Source organism: Pseudophryne corroboree, chromosome 6 (genome assembly GCF_028390025.1).
Source record: "Pseudophryne corroboree isolate aPseCor3 chromosome 6, aPseCor3.hap2, whole genome shotgun sequence".
NCBI classification, from domain to species: Eukaryota; Metazoa; Chordata; class Amphibia; order Anura; family Myobatrachidae; genus Pseudophryne; species Pseudophryne corroboree.
Genome location: NC_086449.1, coordinates 455,331,894 through 455,350,899, shown reverse-complemented (window position 1 = coordinate 455,350,899; position 19,006 = coordinate 455,331,894). Strand labels below are relative to the sequence as shown.

Below are 19,006 nucleotides of genomic sequence, written 5' to 3'. Positions count from 1 at the left end.
TCTAGAAGATGAGCCCTCTGTAACCACCACAGGAGAAACACCCTTGTCCTTGGAGATAGGGTAATCCGCTGATGCATCTGAAGATGCGATCCGGACCATTTGTCCAGCAGATCCCACTGAAATGTTCTTGCATGGAATCTTCCGAATGGAATCGCTTCGTAAGAAGCCACCATTTTTCCCAGGACTCTCGTGCATTGATGCACTGACACCTGGCCTGGTTTTAGGAGGTTCCTGACTAGCTCGGATAACTCCCTGGCCTTCTCCTCCGGGAGAAACACCTTTTTCTGGACTGTGTCCAGAATCATCCCCAGGAACAGTAGACGTGTTGTTGGAATCAGCTGTGATTTTGGGATATTTAGAATCCACCCGTGCTGACGTAACACTACCTGAGACAGTGCTACTCCGAACTCTAACTGTTCCCTGGACCTTGCCCTTATCAGGAGATCGTCCAAGTAAGGGATAATTTAGACGCCTTTTCTTCGAAGAAGAATCATCATTTCGGCCATTACCTTGGTAAAGACCCGGGGTGCCGTGGACAATCCAAACGGCAGCGTCTGAAACTGATAATGACAGTCTTGTACCACAAACCTGAGGTACCCTTGGTGAGAAGGGAAGATTGGGACATGGAGATAAGCATCTTTGATGTCCAGAGATACCATATAGTCCCCTTCTTCCAGATTCGCTATCACTGCTGAGTGATTCCATCTTGAACTTAAACCTTTTTATGTAAGTGTTCAAGGATTTTAGATTTAAAATTGGTCTCACCGAGCCGTCCGGCTTCGGTACCACAAACAGCGTGGAATACCCCATTCCCTGTTGTAGGAGGGGTACCTTGATTATCACCTGCTGGGAATACAGCTTGTGAATAGCTTCCAATACTGCCTCCCTGTCGGAGGGAGACGTTGGTAGAGCAGACTTCAGGAATCTTCGAGGGGGAGACGTCTCGAATTCCAATTTGTACCCCTGTGATACTACCTGCAGGATCCAGGGGTCCACTTGCGAGTGAGCCCACTGCGCGTTGAAATTTTTGAGACGGGCCCCCACCGTGCCTGAGTCCGCTTGTAAAGCCCCAGCGTCATGCTGAAGACTTGGCAGAAGCGGGGGAGGGCTTCTGCTCCTGGGAAGAGGCTGCCTGGTGCAGTCTTTTTCCTCTTCCTCTGCCCCGGGGCAGAAATGAGTGGCCTTTTGCCCGCTTGTTCTTATGGGAACGAAAGGACTGAGTTTGAAAAGACGGTGTCTTTTTCTGCTGAGAGGTGACCTGGGGTAAAAAGGTGGACTTTCCAGCCGTTGCCACCAGGTCTGATAGACCGACCCCAAATAACTCCTCCCCTTTATACGGCAATACTTCCATATGTCGTTTGGAATCTGCATCACCTGACCACTGTCGCGTCCATAACGCCCTTCTGGCAGAAATGGACATCGCACTCACTCTTGATGCCAGGGTGCAAATATCCCTCTGTGCATCACGCATATATAGTAATGCATCCTTTAAATGCTCTATAGTTAATAATATACTGTCCCTATCCAGGGTATCAATATTTTCAGTCAGGGAATCCGACCAAGCCACTCCAGCGCTGCACATCCAGGCTGAGGCGATTGCTGGTCGCAGTATAACACCAGTATGTGTGTATATACCTTTTAGGATATTTTCCAGCCTTCTATCAGCTGGTTCCTTGAGGGCGGCCGTATCAGGAGACGGTAACGCCACTTGTTTTGATAAGCGTGTGAGCGCCTTATCTACCCTAGGGGGTGTTTCCCAACGTGCCCTAACCTCTGGCGGGAAAGGGTATAGTGCCAATAATTTGTTAGAAATCAGCAGTTTTTTATCGGGGGAAACCCACGCCTTATCACACACCTCATTTAATTCATCTGATTCAGGAAAAACTACTGGTAGTTTTTGCACACCCCACATAATACCCTTTTTTGTGGTACTTGTAGTGTCAGAAATGTTCAATGCCTCCTTCATCGCCGTGATCATGTAACGTGTGGCCCTACTGGACATTACGTTCGTCTCCTCACCGTCGACACTGGATTCAGTATCCGTGTCTGGGTCTGTGTCGACCATCTGAGGTAACGGGCGTTTTAGCGCCCCTGACGGTGTCTGAGACGCCTGAATAGGCACTAACTGATTTGCCGGCTGTCTCATGTCGTCAACAGTTTTTTGCAAAGTGCTGACATTGTCACGTAATTCTTTAAATACAACCATCCAGTCAGGTGTCGACTCCCTAGGGGGTGACATCACTAACACAGGCAATTGCTCTGCTTCCACATCATTTTCCTCCTCATACATGTCGACACAATCGTACCGACACCCAGCACACACACAGGGAATGCTCTGACAGAGGATAGGACCCCACTAGCCCTTTGGGGAGACAGAGGGAGAGTTTGCCAGCACACACCAGAGCGCTATATATATTCAGGGATAACCTTATATAAGTGTTACTCCCTTTATAGCTGCTGTATTATATATTAGCTGCCAATAGTGCCCCCCTCTCTTGTTTTACCCCGTTTCTGTAGTGTAGTCTGCAGGGGAGAGTCAGGGAGCCGTCCTTCCAGCGGAGCTGTGAAAGAAAATGGCGCTTGTGTGCTGAGGAGATAGGCTCCGCCCCCTTCACGGCAGCCTTTTCTCCCACTTTTTTCTGGAAAACTGGCAGGGGTTAAATGCATCCATATAGCCCAGGAGCTATATGTGATGCATTTCTTTAGCCACATAAGGTTTTTATCAAGTTTTATTGCGTCTCAGGGCGCTCCCCCCCAGCGCCCTGCACCCTCAGTGACCGGAGTGTGAAGTGTGCTGAGAGCAATGGCGCACAGCTGCAGTGCTGTGCGCTACCTTATCTGAAGACAGGAACGTCTTCTGCCGCCGCTTTCTCCAGACCTCTTCGCTCTTCTGGCTCTGTAAGGGGGCCGGCGGCGCGGCTCCGGGACCCATCCAGGCTGAACCTGTGATCGTCCCTCTGGAGCTAATGTCCAGTAGCCAAGAAGCCCAATCCACTCTGCACGCAGGTGAGTTCGCTTCTTCTCCCCTTAGTCCCGCGCTGCAGTGAGCCTGTTGCCAGCAGGACTCACTGAAAATAAAAAACCTAAGTATACTTTTACTTCTAAGCAGCTCAGGAGAGCCACCTAGATTGCACCCTTCTCGGCCGGGCACAAAATCTTAACTGAGGCTTGGAGGAGGGTCATAGGGGGAGGAGCCAGTGCACACCAGCTAGTCCTAAAGCTTTTACTTTGTGCCCAGTCTCCTGCGGAGCCGCTATTCCCCATGGTCCTTACGGAAGTCCCAGCATCCACTAGGACGTCAGAGAAAGAGTGGTAAGAAAAAAAATATGTCAAGCAGGGCAGCGTCAGGCTTTTATATACAACATTATACAGTAATGTCATGTATAATGATCATATGTTCTAGAGGTATATTTGCTAAATAATTAAACAACAGCACAGGTATAGAAACTAAGGGGGTGATTCAGACCTGATCATAGATGTGCTAAATTTAGCACATCTACTATCGGTTTCTCTGACATGCGGGGGGGACGCCCAGCACAGGGTTAGTCCTCCCAGTATGTCAGGCCCAACTCCCCACCCCTGCATGGGTGCGAAAGCGGTCACGCCCGCCAAGTAGCTCCCTACCTGCGCAGATGCGTTCTGGGTCGCAGCGGCTCTGTGTGACATCACGCAGCCACCGCAACAATCCAGACACGCCTGCATTGTCTGGACCTCGCCCCACCAACAGCGTTCTAACACTGTCAATCAGGCAGAGGCGATCGCATCTCACTGGGTGCACACGCGCAGCTGTGATCGCTATTGTACCAGTGATCGGGTCTGAATTAGACAAGAAATTAAAAATTGTATACTAACTATAGAGAACAAGTTTGAACAAGATGCGGAGGTTTAGACCTAGCCAACACCTCCAGAGGGTTAGAATACTTCTCTGTGTGATGTCGGGTTCTTCGGTGTCTGTAATGTGACTGCCGGCATCCCACCTGCAGGGATTACATACCGAACCAGTTCACACAGGTCAAGGACATACACATATTATGTAACCTAAATGCATGGGATGCTAGGAATGTGGAAAAATATAAATATTAATCAAAAAATATTTAGTTCTGACATAACACTGCACATACATACATACATATCATATATGCATCATCAGTCGTCCATAGCATCATATAATCGTATCATCCTTACCACTATTATACAATACATAGTCAGATATGCAGCTCCCCACAGAGAGCAGGTGTATGTGTGTGACAGTGTTATGCACATCCCTTACATGCCTGCCAGGAGGTGACCGGCTCCCCAGTCAGGAACCACAGTGACTGTTCCTTATGTACCTGTGAGACAGGCCAGGCCGTGCCGCGTATCCGCTCTCCTCCAGAAGAACGCTCCCACACTGTGGAGCAGGCTGAGCATGTTCCGTCACTCAGGGGCTTCCAGCTGTGCTGTGTGCGGCCAATGGGCGCGTCGTGTCCCAGTGCTGCTGCTGCTGCGTGCGGTTACAGGCCGGCCTCTGCCCTTCCGCTCCGTACAGCCAATGCTATTAGCGCCGAGCAGCAGTAACAGGCAGCGTTCCTACGGAATAACAACAGTAGGCGTGTAACGGTGTTTAATAGGCGGTGGCGCTTTTTTATGTCGTCATCACTGCGCTGCCCATGCGGGTCCGGTGTACAGTGCGCCGGCACACCGGCCACTGCCTGAGTGGAGGCGTGCTGCTGTCTCGAGAACAGAGCGTTCTCTGTGAAACTCTGCGTCCTTAAAAGTTGTGGTACTACGAAATTCAGCATGCCATGGCCATCCCTTACCTGTGTGCCGAGAAAGGGATTGGGGGGTGCCTGGTATGCTAGTGACCAGCTGGGGTTAGGCTAAACAGCTTATGTGTGACGTGTGCTGTATGGCACTAGCCCATGTATCTTTCTTCTAGAACGTTATGAACTGTATACACTTTATTACAAAAAAGTTTTGATACGTCTTGTGTGAGAGCAGTGCCTGCATGCGGTTCAGGGCAGCAGCCTGTACAGTAAGGGCTGTAACACACTACCCAATTTTTCCCGGATGGCAAAAAGCCGGACAAACTTTGTCCGGCTTTTTGCCATCCGGGAGGGTCTTTCACACACAACAGCTTTGAGCTGTGTGTAATGCTGTGCGCATGCGCAGCAGCAGTGGCGGCGGCTAAAAAAACAGTTGTGTGTGAAAGCTCCCCTTCACACACACGGTTCACTGCCTCCAAATATGGACCTTCCAGTGGATAGTTCCGGCAGCCCGGGCCGTGCCGTGTGAAAGGACACATTGCAATGCTGCATGTGTCTCTGCAGCACGGCAGCGTTAAAAAGCCGGGCGGGATTTTGACAGGCGGCGGGAGCCGGCGCGTGTGAAACAGTAAGTGCTGTAACACACGCTCCAGTTTTCCCCGGATGGCAAAAAGCCGGACAAACCTTGTCCGTTTTTTTGCCATCCGGCAGAGTCTTTCACACACAACGCTTTGAGCCGTGTGTAATGCTGTGCGCATGCGCAACAGCAGACACGGCTTGGAAAAAAAAAGTTTTGTGTGAAAGCTCCCCTTCACACACGGTTCTCTGCCTTCAAAGACGGCATGGCCCCAGCCCGGCAGCCGGACCTTACAGTGGATAGTTCCGGCTGCAACCCGGCAGCTGGGGCCGTGTGAAAGGACACATTGCACTGCATGTGTCTCTGCAGCACGGCGGCGGTAAAAAGCCGGGCGGGATTTTACCGGGCGGCGGGAGCCGGCGTGTGTGTTTCAGCCCTATGGGCTCTATTTAAAGAGGTTAGTTAGTGGCAGGCAGCTGCCTGAGACCTATGAACAGTTAAATATGTTTTAGACTGCTGGGACACAGCTTGCGGCACTGGTCTTTCCTGGCAAGGAAAAAAGAAGCCTGCAGTGGCCTCATTGCCCACTGTATTTTACAAAAGATGTCACTGAATTAATCTTACCCACTCCCAAGGACTGAGTGGGTGTCCCTGCCAAAGAAACAGACGGAGCGAAGTACTGTGGGAGACAGTAGGAAGAGAATGCACGTTACCAGTGTTATGGTGTTTGGGTATGTTATGCCTGCGCTTGTGATCATGGCGCCCAGCATACCGACTCTGGGATACCGACCGCCAGCATGCAGGCAGCGGGGTGAGCGCAAAAGAGACCCTTGTGGGCTCGCTGCGCTCGCCACTCTGTGGGCACGGTGGTGTGCCACGCTATTTTTTTCTCCCTCCAGGGGTGTCATGGACACCCCAAGAGGGAGAATAGTTGTCAGTATGCTGGCTGTCGGGATTCAGGCGTCGGTATAGTGAGTGCCGGGATTCTGACACCCGGCATATCAAATACCTCCCATGGTTTTTAGTATTGTTTTCAATTACAAAACTATCGTTTCTCCTTTTAAATTGGGAACATGCCCAGACCATATTGTAAGCTATGAGGCAACGATGTGGGCATTCCCGATCAATGGGAACGACCAATCGTTCAAATCGTTCTGTGTGTATGAACGAGGATAATGATGATGCGCGCAGCCGCTGGTCGCTAGGGACACCCTCAGATCTTTTGTACATGCAAAAATATCTGAGGCTGTCGCCAGCGATGCCATGCTGCTAAATGCAGCATTGCAGCATGGCCCCCGGTCCACCCCCTGCCGTCGTTCGTCGCAGCCGGCATCGGCAAGTGTGTATGCACTTGTCACTGCCAGCCCCGCCGCAAGGTCCCTGCGTTGACGATTTTGAATTAAACACAGCACAAGGTGAAACCGCATAGACATCTGTTTTTTTTGTTTTTGTTTTTTTTTAAAGTGGAAGAAAATTTCTTTATTTCATAAATAAATAGAGCCCCAATTCTTTAACATGGGTGGAAATATTTGTGTCTTTTATAAAGAGATTTTTTTCTATGGGACAATATAAAGTTTAGGTAGTAACAAAGCAATAGATTTTAAAAAACCTTCATTTTTGCAGATTTTGCCTGCCAGATTTAAAAGAGCAATCGTATTTAATGTAAAACAAGCCTGATTTTGCTTTTACTATTATTACACTTTTAAATATGGCAGGGAAAAATGAAGGGTTTTGAAAATCCATTGGTTAGTAAATATACCCTCAGTTTTGCTATAAAGTCATCCTGTCATTTGGTATTTTAGCATTATTATTATTTTTCCGTTACATAGTGCATTGTACTGTGCAGTTTGTGTAAAAAATACTTGGGTTTTCTCTTCATTTTATCCAGTCCATTGTGCTCTCTCCAGTGCAGACTTCTTTATACTCAGTCATGGGTTGGTTTATGTGACCGCTACTCACCATACCAATGGCGGGATCCCGGCTCTTTGATGGCCGGCGTAGGGGCGGGGGAGCGCAACAAAGCCCCTTGCGGGCTCGCTGCGCTAGCCACACAGCGGGCTCACCACAGGTTTTATTTCTACTCTATGGGTGGACACCCATGCATGCCGACCGCAGGGCTATTCAGCCTTCGGGTTCCCGGCATCAGTATAGTGACCGGTGGTCTCCCAACCGCCGGTCACATAACTGCATCCCCCAGGCAGGAGTAGAATTGAGACCCAAAAGCGAGCAGCATAGTACAGATGGGATGTAGTTATGTAGGATGTAGTTATGTGACCGGCCTCCACATTACCTTCACCTACATGCCGACCAACAGGGACTATTCCCACTCATGGGTGTCCATGACACTGCGGTCGCCACGAGACCGCAGCGTGAAGAGCGCAGTGAGACCACAAGGGGCTTCTTCTGCTCTCCCCCCCCCCCCCCCCCCCCCACACCGCCGGGATCCTGGCGTCGGGATGCTGACTGCCGGGATCTCGGCCACCAGTAATGTGTTTAACACCCATACGTACAGCTCAACAGTCTTTCAGGCTAGCACAGTAGTTCTCAACTCTAGCCATCAAGTACTCCCAACAGGTCATGTTTTCAGGATTTCTGGACACAGGCTGGACTTCTGCACTTCACAACCACTGCTTCACTTTTGCGCCAATCTTCTCTATACCAGCACAGTAGTAGAGCTGTGACATGTAAAGCATATTGCAGTGCTCTGGTTCTAATGCTAGGTACACACTAGACGACTTGCAAATGATCAATCTCAATGGTTTCTCTTGAACTCTCGGACAAATGTTTTACTGCATACACACTGTGCAATCTTACAAAAGATATTGGGGGTAATTTAGACTGCATCGCTGCAGCGGCAGCGATCGCAGTCTGAATTTTTTATTGGAGTACGCTCGCGCACCCCGGGAGCCCAGTGAGATGCTAAAAGCCTGATTCACAGGCAGAGGCGGTCGTAGGGTGGGAGGGTGCATGCCAATGGCGTCAGAACGACGTTGGCGGGGCATGGTCCGGACAATGCAGGCTTGTCCGGTCAGTTAGGGGGGCGGGTCACGGCGACTGCGTGACGTCACACACAGCCGCTGCGACCCGGGATGCGGCAGGTAGCTCTCAGCCAGAGCGCAGGAGCTGCGCAGGCAGGGAGCTACTCAAAGGGTACAAAAGCATCGCCACTGTGCGATGCTTTTGCACCAGTGCAGGGGGGGGTAGCCCTGTGCTGGGCGTTCCCCCACATGTCTGAGAAAATGATCATATATGTGCTAAATTTAGCACATCTATGATCTGATCTGAATTAGGGGCCTAATTCAGATCTGATCGCTGTAGCAAATTTGTTTGCTAATGGGCAAAACCATGTGCACTGCAGGGGGGGCAGATATAACATGTGCAGAGAGAGTTAGATTTGGGTGGATTATTTTGTTTCTGTGCAGGGTAGATACTGGCTGCTTTATTTTTACACTGCAATTTAGATTTCAGTTTAAACACACCCCACCCAAATCTAACTCTCTCTGCACGGGTCTGGGACTCAAGGTTGACACCAATTGGTCGACACACCTTAGGTCGACACCCAAAATAGGTCGACATGGACAAAAGGTCAACATGAGTTTTTCATGGTTTTTTCTCATACGTCCTAGAGGATGCTGGGGACTCCAAAAGGACCATGGGGTATAGACTGATCCGCAGGAGCTTGGGCACACTATAAAGACTTAAACTGGGTGTGAATTGGCTCCTCCCTCTATGCCCCTCCTCCAGACCTCAGTTAGTCTTTGTGCCCAGGAGTGATGGGTCACACACTAGGGGAGCTCTCCTGAGTTTCTCTAAAAGACTTTATGTTAGGTTTTTTATTTTCAGGAAGACCTGCTGGCTACAGGCTCCCTGCAGCGTGGGACTGAGGGGAGAGAAGCAGACCTACTTCTTCTTCGTTCAAGGGCTCTGCTTCTCAGCTACTGGACACCATTAGCTCCAGAGGGTTCGATCACTTGGTGCGCCTAGCTGCTTGTTCCCGGAGCCACGCCGTCACCCCCCTCACAGAAGCCAGAAGAAAGAAGTCGGGTGAGTATGTGAAGAACAGAAGACTTCAGTGACGGCAGAAGACTTCAGTAACGGAGGTACAGCAGTCGTGCTGCGCTCCATGCTCCCAAACACCAACGGCACTCACAGGGTGCAGGGCGCTGGGGGGGGAGGAGCGCCCTGGGCAGCAGGTTGCTGATTTCTTTTTGTGGCTGGCATAAAAGCATTTGGGTGCCTGAGCACCGTGTCTCATACCCCAGCCAGCATATACTGCGCGCTGCGTGCCATTACTTCCCCGCCGCCGGCTCCCACGGGTGCAGGGCGCTGAGGGGGGAGCGCCCTGGGCAGACATTTTACAGGTCTCTGTGTGACTCTGGCGGTGCCGGGGCTCCGTGTCCCGGACGCCCGCCAGCATGTATAGCGCACTACGCGCCATTTCTTCCCCGCCGCCGGCTCTCACGGGTGCAGGGCGCTGGGGGGGAGCGCCCTGGGCAGCATATCACAGGTGATTATGAATGGTTAAGCTGGCGGTGCCGGGGCTCCGTGTCCCGGACCCCCGCCAGAGTGTTGTAGCGCAATGTGTGCCATCTCTCCACCGGCTCCATGGGTGCAGGGCGCTGGGAGGGAGCGTCCTGGGCAGCATTTCTTGAATCTTCCCGGGCGGGGGAACATACTCGGACTCCGGGTGTCTACACCCCGCCAGGGCACCGCAGCGTGCGCGCTGCGCTCCATCGCTCCCACACACCAACGGTTTCCGTGGGTGCGGGGCACGGGGGGGGGGGGGGGGGGGGCGCCCTGGGCTGCATTTTGGACATATAAGGGTATATACAGGGGATTAATCCCTATATATAAGCCCCCAGCTCAATTTAAGATATATGTTTGTGCGGGCTTAAGCGCGCCGGGAGGGGGCGGAGCTTAGCCCTTACAGAGGAGTCAGCGCCATTTTCCTCAGGTCCCCGCCAAGATTTACTGTATAGTAAGAAGCAGGGGGGGCACAGTGTTTTTAATGCTATATGGGTGTCATATAGCATTATGTTAATAATAGACGCATAATCCTTGTTGTGTTACATAAATTCACTGTTTCCCTGTTTATTTACCCACTATTGGTTAGTCGACATATGTCGACAGGTGTGAGGGTTTGTCACAAGCTCCTGTGGGGGCCGACGCTTGGCGGTACTTGATTCGAAAAACTAAGTATTAGCAGGTTGCTTTTGTGTGCTTAAAAACAAGTAAACACGCTAGGGGAGACACAGTTGTCTGTCGATGCCCTGTCGGCATCAACGGTATTTCCTGGGTAAAAGAATTAACAGGCTGTTATTGCCTTGTACCTGTATTTGTATATATATATATATATATATATATATATATATATATTTATAGGTATATGTGGGGGGAGTGTTATTGAAATTGTATATGTATGCTTCCCTCAGACCCCTCGGGGTTCCAAGATTATTATTATTTCTTGCCCGCTTACTATTCCTTGCTGTCGACATTTACTCAGTTTCTGTCGACCGTAACGTTCCTGGTAGATCCACATCGGGGGCACGTCAGTACATGGTCATACACATTCACAACACATTGCTGTCACTAGGGACCTGACGGGTCTGGACAATCCACTTGCGTATAGGTTATATCTATATGTATATATATGTAGATATATGTTTATATATGCATGGTTAGGATATGTGTGTTTTATTGTATATTACATTATGTATATCCATGAATGCTGAAATAATGGTATTCTTCTCATGTGCTGATCGCTCTGTTGATTAAGCTCTAGATTGGCCGTGACGAGTTGGTTTTCGATCCTCTCGAGAAGTCCGAATATTATTCTCTTCCCGACGCGGAGAGAACATTACGGCAGTCAACTCCTGGTCGACGCAGAGTCCGGTCGCAAAGGATCATACACAGGAAAGCTAAGTGATATTTTATTTCTATACTTTGGCCTTATTTGCACTGTATGCACTTGAGGGAGTGTTGTATTCGGGTAGGCATCCGATAGAATTACCCTACCCAGAGTGGGTAAGCTTGCTTATGTTGATTCTATTTTATAACATTGCAGCAGGCTGCCGCGTGACAGCAGGAGGTGTAGCCGGGAAAATGCTGAGGTTGTCTCCGAGAGATACTCGAGGGAGGTATACAGCTGTTTGGTGAGCTCTCTGTTCAGTCACTATTTGCGGATACAACTGGTAAGTCTAACTTCGTGAGTTAGACTCCTTCACAACGGTTGGTGACGCATTCTTTTGTGGGATACAGTCGTTTTAACCGGTTCAATACCGTTCTTTTTTTCCTTTTCTGTGCAGACAGTGGAGGGTTGAAAGGTAAGAGTTCTGCAGCCTTGTTAGGTTCGCAGAAGTGGATGTCGTTTTCTGTTTCCAACACATCCAACACTTGTCGCTGAGTCTATCTGGCTAGTTGCCACTCCGGTGAGCACTCGTCTACTTATTTTCAGTTAGTCCAGGAATAGACTAAGACCTGTGAGTTATTTATAGAATCCAAAAGGGGAGCTTTCTAAGTTCCGGTTGTTCTCCTTACTGTTTTTTCTAATAGATCTTGCCGTTCCCCTCTGGAAGGGGAGGTAGTACGCGACGTCATACAGAGAGGTGCGTCAGGTTCAGGACATTGTCCTGTTGTCCCTGTATAAAGGTGCAAAGCGTTGTTTCTCTCTGACTGTTCTTCGACACAGGGATTGGCTGTTGTTCCCATCGACACAGTTGTCGGAGGTGGGTTTCAGAGTAGATACTGACCGGTTAATGTTCGGTGTTTTTCCTGTGGAAAGAGGTCTGGGGATCCAGAGTTGGATCAGCTTTGCTGTGACACTTCATCAATATGTTCTGTTACTAAAACAGATGGGTGCAGCCTACGAGGTTTGTTTTTTGGTGAGCAGGTCTACTGCCAGAGGGGCTTTCAAGGGGCCAGTTGGAATTGTGGTCCGGGTCTCACCTGCACATGCACCGGAATATAATCCTAAAGGCCAGGACATCACTCCTGTGGTGTCTGCTCGGTTCTCTCCTTCTAGAGGGATGAAGGTTCGGGATCCAGGTTTAGATCCTGGTGTCCGTGCATACAGATCTCCGAGGCTGGGGAGCAGTCCTTGCAAGGGACGTATTTCCAGAGGATAAGGTTAAGTTGGAAAGCTTGTCTGCAATAAGCTTTCTTGATTTAAGAGCTATTTTAGACGAACGTATTCTTCGTGTTCGGCCCATGTTAGTTCTGCCAGACCACTTGTCAGCAGTGGCGTAAGTAAGCCGCTATGCCGGAACAAGGAGCAAAGCGGCAATGGCAGAGGATGCACAGTTTTGCCGTGGGGCGGAAAGTCTGGTAAACACTATATTAGCAGTATTCGTTCCGGAGGTAAACGAAAGAAAAATAGATTTCCTCTGCTGACGCGATCTCCATCCGGGAGAAATTCAGTTATCATCGAGAAGTTTTCACAGACGTGACAACTTTTTGTGGAGTGTCGCAATTGGTCAGGTTGGCGTCTCGCTTCAACGAGAGGCCTCAGGGATATTGTTTCAGGTCAAGGGACACTCAAGCTATAGCAGTGGACACCCTTGTGACACCGTGGGTGTTTTTAGTCGGTCTATGTGGCCTCTCCTCTTTCATTTTTCTGAAGGTGATGTACGTAAGAAGAACAAAGGTTCAGGCGATCCTCTCAGATCCGATCTAGCCAAGGAGGGTTTGCTATCCAGTTTTTCATGATTTGCTCATGAAAGATTCCTGCCCTCTCCCTTTACATGAGGAACTGTTACAACTAGATCAGGGCGTGTATCAAGACTTACCGCGACGGCGTCTGCCGGCGTGGCGGTTGAATGCCATGTCCTAAGCCGGAAGAATGTTCCCAGTGAAGTCATTTCCTCAATGTTTCAGGCTAGGAAAGAAGTAACGGCAAAGCCTTACCGCCGTAGTTGGCGTAACTCTGTGTCTTGGTGAATCCAGGATGGTTCCTACGGAAGACTTTCAGCTAGGTCGTTCTTATCCATACTTTACAAGCCGGTGTGGATGCAGGCCTACAGTTAGGCTCCATTTCGGTGCAGTATGGCCTTATTATTATTTTCTTTAAAAAAATATTAATAATAATTTCTCTCTTGGAAAGTGGTTATGCTATTGGCTTTGGCGTCCACAAGGCGGGTGTCGGAAGTGGTGGTATTGTCTTACAAGAGCCTTGTTTGATCTTCCATGTGGATAGAGAGGAATTGTGAACTCGGATTGTAGTTCTGCCAAAGAGTGGTTTCTGGGTTTCGCAGAAATCAGTCTATTTTGATGCCGGTGGTTACTTAGGCATTAGCTGATTCAAAGTCTCTCGATGTTACCGGGGATTTGAATATTTAGGTCGCCAATTTGGCTCAGTTTGGAGAAACAGAGGCTCTGTGTGTCCGGTATGCTCCCAGCATGTGGGGCGACTGCAGTATGCAGTCTGTTACACGCTGAATCTGTGATGCGATTTGGCATGTTTGTTCTACGGCTAGATTGCCGTTCCCGAAGTCGGTGGAAGCCCATTCTACTGGAAAGATGGGCTCTTCTTGGGCGGATGCACGAGGAGTCTCGGCGGTTCAACTTTGCCGAGCAGATTATTGGTCGGGATCAAACTCTTTTGCTATGCTCTACAAGTTTGATACCCTGGGTTTTGGGGACCTTTTGTTTGCTCATTCGGTGCTGCAGAGTCGTCCGCACTCTCTCACCCGTTTTGGAGCTTTGGTATAAACCCCATGGTCCTTTTGGAGTCCCCAGCATCCTCTAGGACGGATGAGAAAATAGGATTTTAGTACCTACCGGTAAATCCTTTTCTCTTAGTCCGTAGAGGATGCTGGGCGCCCGTCCCAGTGCGTACGGTGTCTGCAGTTATTGTCTTTGGTTACACCCTGGTGGTGTGTCTTCTCTGTCAGGCGGTTGCTACCGTTTTTCATGCCATGGCATGCGGGGTCTCATTTTTGCTTATATGGACACACGGTTTGTGTTACATATTCTCTCAGCATGTGGCTGTGTTTTCTTCATGCCGTTGGCTGGTATTCTACTGAATGCCACGTTCTACGGTGTGTTTGAGGTGTGAGCTGGTAGGACACTCACCGTGTTTATAACAATAAATTCTTTCCTCGAAATGTCCATCTCTCCTGGGCACAGTTTTCTAACTGAGGTCTGGAGGAGGGGCATAGAGGGAGGAGCCAATTCACACCCAGTTTAAGTCTTTATAGTGTGCCCAAGCTCCTGCGGATCCGTCTATACCCCATGGTCCTTTTGGAGTCCCCAGCATCCTCTACGAACTAAGAGAAAAGGATTTACAGGTAGGTACTAAAATCCTATTTTTGGTGTCATTTTCTCTGTAAAGTGACCGGAAACCCCAATTAGTGCACCTTGGGGGTCATTCCGACCTGATCGCACGCTGCAGATTTTCACAGCGCAGCGATCAGGTCAGAACTGCGAATGCACTGCATTGTGCAGGTGCATCGTACGAGTGCAAAGCAGATCGGCACCCAGCAATGGATTCTACGACGATTCCGTTTGCACAGGTGTTCGCAAGGAGATTGACAGCAAGGAGGCGTTTCTCGGTGTCAACTGACCGTTTTCCAGGAGTGGTTGGAGAAATGCAGGCATGTCCAGGCGTTTGCAGGGCGGGTGTCTGACGTCAATTCTGGGACTAAACAAGCAGAAGTCATCGCAGCGGCTGAGTAAGCTCTGAGCTCACTATGCGTTCGCATGGCTGTTAAAAACAGCTAGCGAGCGATCAACTCGGAATGACCCCCTGTGTCCCCTCGCATGGCTCGCTTCGCTCCCCATGCTTCGGGCAAGATGCCTCGCTGCGCTCAGCACAGGTTTCCGTTCCCAATTGTAGTCCACGTGGATCATAAAGTATGAAAAAGTTTAAAAAATGAAGAAAAAAAAGGGAAAAACTCATGTCGACCTTTTTCCATGTCGACCTTGTTCGTGCCGACCTTTTGCACATGTCGACCTATTCCGTGTGTCGACCAATTGGTGTCGACCATTTGTTTGGATACCCTCTGCACATGTTATATCTGCCCCCCCTGCAGTGCACATGGGGGGTAATTCCAAGTTGATCGCAGCAGGAAATTTTTTAGCAGTTGGGCAAAACCATGTGCACTGCAGGGGGGGGCAGATATAACATTTGCAGAGAGAGTTAGATTTGGGTGGGTTATTTTGTTTCTGTGCAGAGTAAATACTGGCTGCTTTATTTTTACACTGCAATTTACATTGTAGTGTGAACTCACCACACCCAAATCTATCTCTCTGCACATGTTATATCTGCCTCCCCTGCAGTGCACATGGTTTTGCCCAACTGCTAACAAAAATCCTGCTGCGATCAACTTGGAATTACCCCCATGGTTCTGCTCATTTGCTAACAAATTTGCTGCTGCGACCATTCTCCTCTTTCCTAAGCTCAAAAGGGGAAAAATCTTGGAGGTGAGACCAAGTCATCACCGTGACCTCTGTCATGTTCCTTAAACCGTTTCTTAACAATTGCAGGGCGCTTTATCCTGCTATAAGAGGCCTCTACCATTAGGGAATACCGTTGCCATGAAGGGGTGTACTTGGTCTACAACAATATATAGGTAGTTGGTACGTGTCAAAGTAACATCCACATAAATGCCAGGACCTAAAGCTTCCCAGGAGAACATTGCCCTGAGATCACACTGCCTCTGTCGGCTTTCCTTCTTCCAATAGCACATCCTGGTGCCATCTCTTCCCTAGGTAAACAAAGCATACAAACCTGGTGCGTCCTAGTCACATTGTGTTGCGACTTAGATGCGTTTTTGGCAAAAAAAAAACACGTCAGATGCTAGCAGAGTTGCACGGGACTTGTCGGCTCACTCCTGCCAGGCATCTTCTGCTGCATGGTGTATTGAGGCTAGATGTATGCGGACAGATCTGTATGTATGTGATTGTAGTGGAAGTGGATGTTGATCTGTTGGGGTCACTGGATTCTGTTATATGTGGGGTCTGATATACGTACAAAAAGACAGATATAGGTTTGGTACAAATATGCTGATGTAAGACACTGTTGCTGTCAACGTTAAGATTACCGTACGAAGATGTTAAAAAAATAAAAAGCACAGTTGCTAGCAAGCTCACCGAATATTCTGTATGTCTGTGGATGGGTCCGACATGCAGATGCAGCCTGGGGAAATGAATGTCCACGTAATTTTTCTATGGCTAGTGCACCTCTAAAGCAAAAGACCTCTCTAGAACCAGAAGGTAGGGGGGTCATTTAAGATAAAGAGTGATCGACAGTCATAGCTGCCAGAAGCAAAGGCGAAACTACCGTTATTCCAGGGCCTGTGGCACTTAAAGGTCCCGCTGCCGGCATTAGCAGTACTTATAACGAGTCTGAAGGACTCCATATATTATGCAGGCCAGCTGCAGTCAATTACTGCATAAGAATACACAGCATGAAAATCTAGCGATGCTCTATCTATAAATAGTGCTTGTGATGAGGCGGTACTAACATTCTGTCATTCTCCCCAGTTCTAAACACCTTTTAAGAGTCCTTCTACCCCTCCGTCATGTATCCTTTGTCACGATCCGGGTATCTGGACGCCATTTCTTACCCATCAGATGCCTCCTAAGGCTGGCTCAGCGCTCCAGGACCGGATCCCATCTGTTATCCTAATGTTCACATTCCTGCATCCTCTCCTGTCTCTCTGAGACGCTGTCACAGTAACGCCTTATTACATCTGGCATGGCGTCTCCCGCGGCCTCCGCCGCCGTCCCTGAGCTTCTGCATGCAGAGTGTCAGAGTGGCGATTACGTCAGCCGCGGCCTCCGCTGTGTCCGCGTGGTTGGATGTGCACTTGTCAGCCTGGCGTCTCCTGTCTCCAGTGGCCGGCGCCGCCATTACTGTTTTCATTACCACATGGATTACAAACCAAACTTCCCTCCAAGTGTCTGCATGGGCGCAGCCATCTTGGATTCTGTCAGCTGATCATTTCCTCCAATCTGTTGTCAGTATTGTTAATCTGCATAATTGCCTAGCCAATCCCTTCCTTGCTGCAGGTATAAATACACTGTGCCTGAGCAAGGAAGGCGTCAGTGCTTTGGTTGTCAAACCTAGTTCCTGTTTGTCTCTCTCCTGTGATTGTCTTCCAGGTTCCAGCTCCTGTCTCAAGACTTCCACCATAGAGACCCGCACCAGCATTCCACCTGCGGTGTAGCCTGACTCTCCAATCCATTGTGGATTCATCTGTTTCCAGCTACAACATTACCTGCTTCCAGCTCAGCTTCCAGCAGAGTACAGCTTCCCTTAAAGGGCCGGTGTCCTTCCTACACTTTACCACTCTCCACCGGTATTATTATTTCTCCGCTCTCAAGTTCTACATTTCAGTTCATGTTTCATCGCTCCCAAAGTTCATTTATTATTTAACTGGTTCCAGCCAGTATCCACTCCGTGCTAACTCTGGTTCCAGCCAGTATCCACAGCAGCTGTTTTATCTTCAGCAACCCAGCTTTTCCTGGAACACCAGCTGGCACAATCCTGGGTTATCTCCATTGCTACAGTCGGGCCTGGTAAGGACTTTCCATCTAGAAGATCATAAGAACTATCTCACACTGCCAGTGCCCTGTGGCTCCTGCCATCCTGTAGTACCCAGGAACTGTATTTATTCTTTGCTGACTTTTACGTTTTCTTTTACTGCTGCTGTGTTGCGGAGTTGTCATAATAAACATCATTGACTTTTATCCAAGTTGTCGTGGTCACGCCTTCGGGCAGTTATTATTCATGTTACTTACATGTCCAGGGGTCTGATACAACCTCCCAGGTTCCGGTACATCTCAGCCCCTACAACTGAGGCTGCCTCCCGTCAGCTCAGGCCCTCAGTTGTGACATCCTTCACAAGTCACCCTCCAAATGTTCACTCCTTGTGCTCCTTATAGAAGACTCAGTTACATCGCATTGCGATTAAGATGTATTTCATTAAAAAAAGAATTCCCACTGCTAGCACTGTGGCTCAGGATCTGTCAGCTCACTCGCACCAGTCTTTTCCCATTATGTGGCTATTACAGCAGCGGCGTGCAGCTCCCACTGTCCGGTTGTCACTAGGTGACCGGAGCACTCCCGTGGTTGCTGGTGGACATGGAGCAGCGCAGCTGCTTAGAATTGGTCCTTGAGGGAGGCTAGCTGTGTTGTGGCTCATTGGTTCATTCTACCTTTATATTCTGTATCTGTCCCTCACTCCTTGCTGGTTATAGTTCCTAGTTGCAGCGGGAGCTCTTGACATCTGGGTTTAGTCTCAGTCTGTGGATTTCTCCTCCTGCCTGTCAGCACTCATTTCCAGAAAGTGTTCCTGTGCCCAGCCTCAATTCAGTACCAAAGTCTGTTTAGAAAATTCCTGCATTTCTTATTTTATGCCCTAGGTTAAATTCTGCTGTACAATTGTGCACTGGTGGTTAGCAGGAGTTAATGCTCCTCCCTTTCCGGAGGCAGCTCCCCGGTTTGGGGTTCTTTAGTTTATTATTCTCTCAGTGTCTCCCACCCCTCAGTCTTTTTATTTCCCTTTTTCCCTTGTACCTCAGTTTCAGACCTGTCTCCATTGTTTGCCTTCCCTTTGCTTCACTCTTCCCAACTGCTCTCTTGCTTTCAAACTCTTTCTTTCACCGGCATTGATTCAGGACACTCTGGGATTGAGCTCATACTACCGTCAATGGTGTAAGTTCTGGTGTTCAGGGGTCACTG

General features: G+C 49.3%; 1 protein-coding gene across 8 annotated transcripts in view; it reads left to right on the top strand.

Annotated features, from left to right (window-relative positions):
• The first annotated feature begins 4,569 nt into the window (after positions 1–4,569).
• Positions 4,570–19,006, top strand: part of MLC1 (modulator of VRAC current 1) — a 171,114-nt gene continuing 156,677 nt past the window's right edge. For 3 of the 8 annotated variants that reach the window (XM_063927138.1, XM_063927132.1, XM_063927133.1), the window contains exon 1: positions 4,577–4,832. In XM_063927138.1, coding sequence (XP_063783208.1) covers positions 4,785–4,832 — 48 coding nt within the window. In that variant the 5' untranslated portion in view covers positions 4,577–4,784. Of the gene's footprint in view, positions 4,833–5,116; positions 6,054–19,006 lie in introns of those variants that run through there. The other 5 variants (XM_063927135.1, XM_063927134.1, XM_063927139.1 and 2 more) reach the window with 4 other exon arrangements.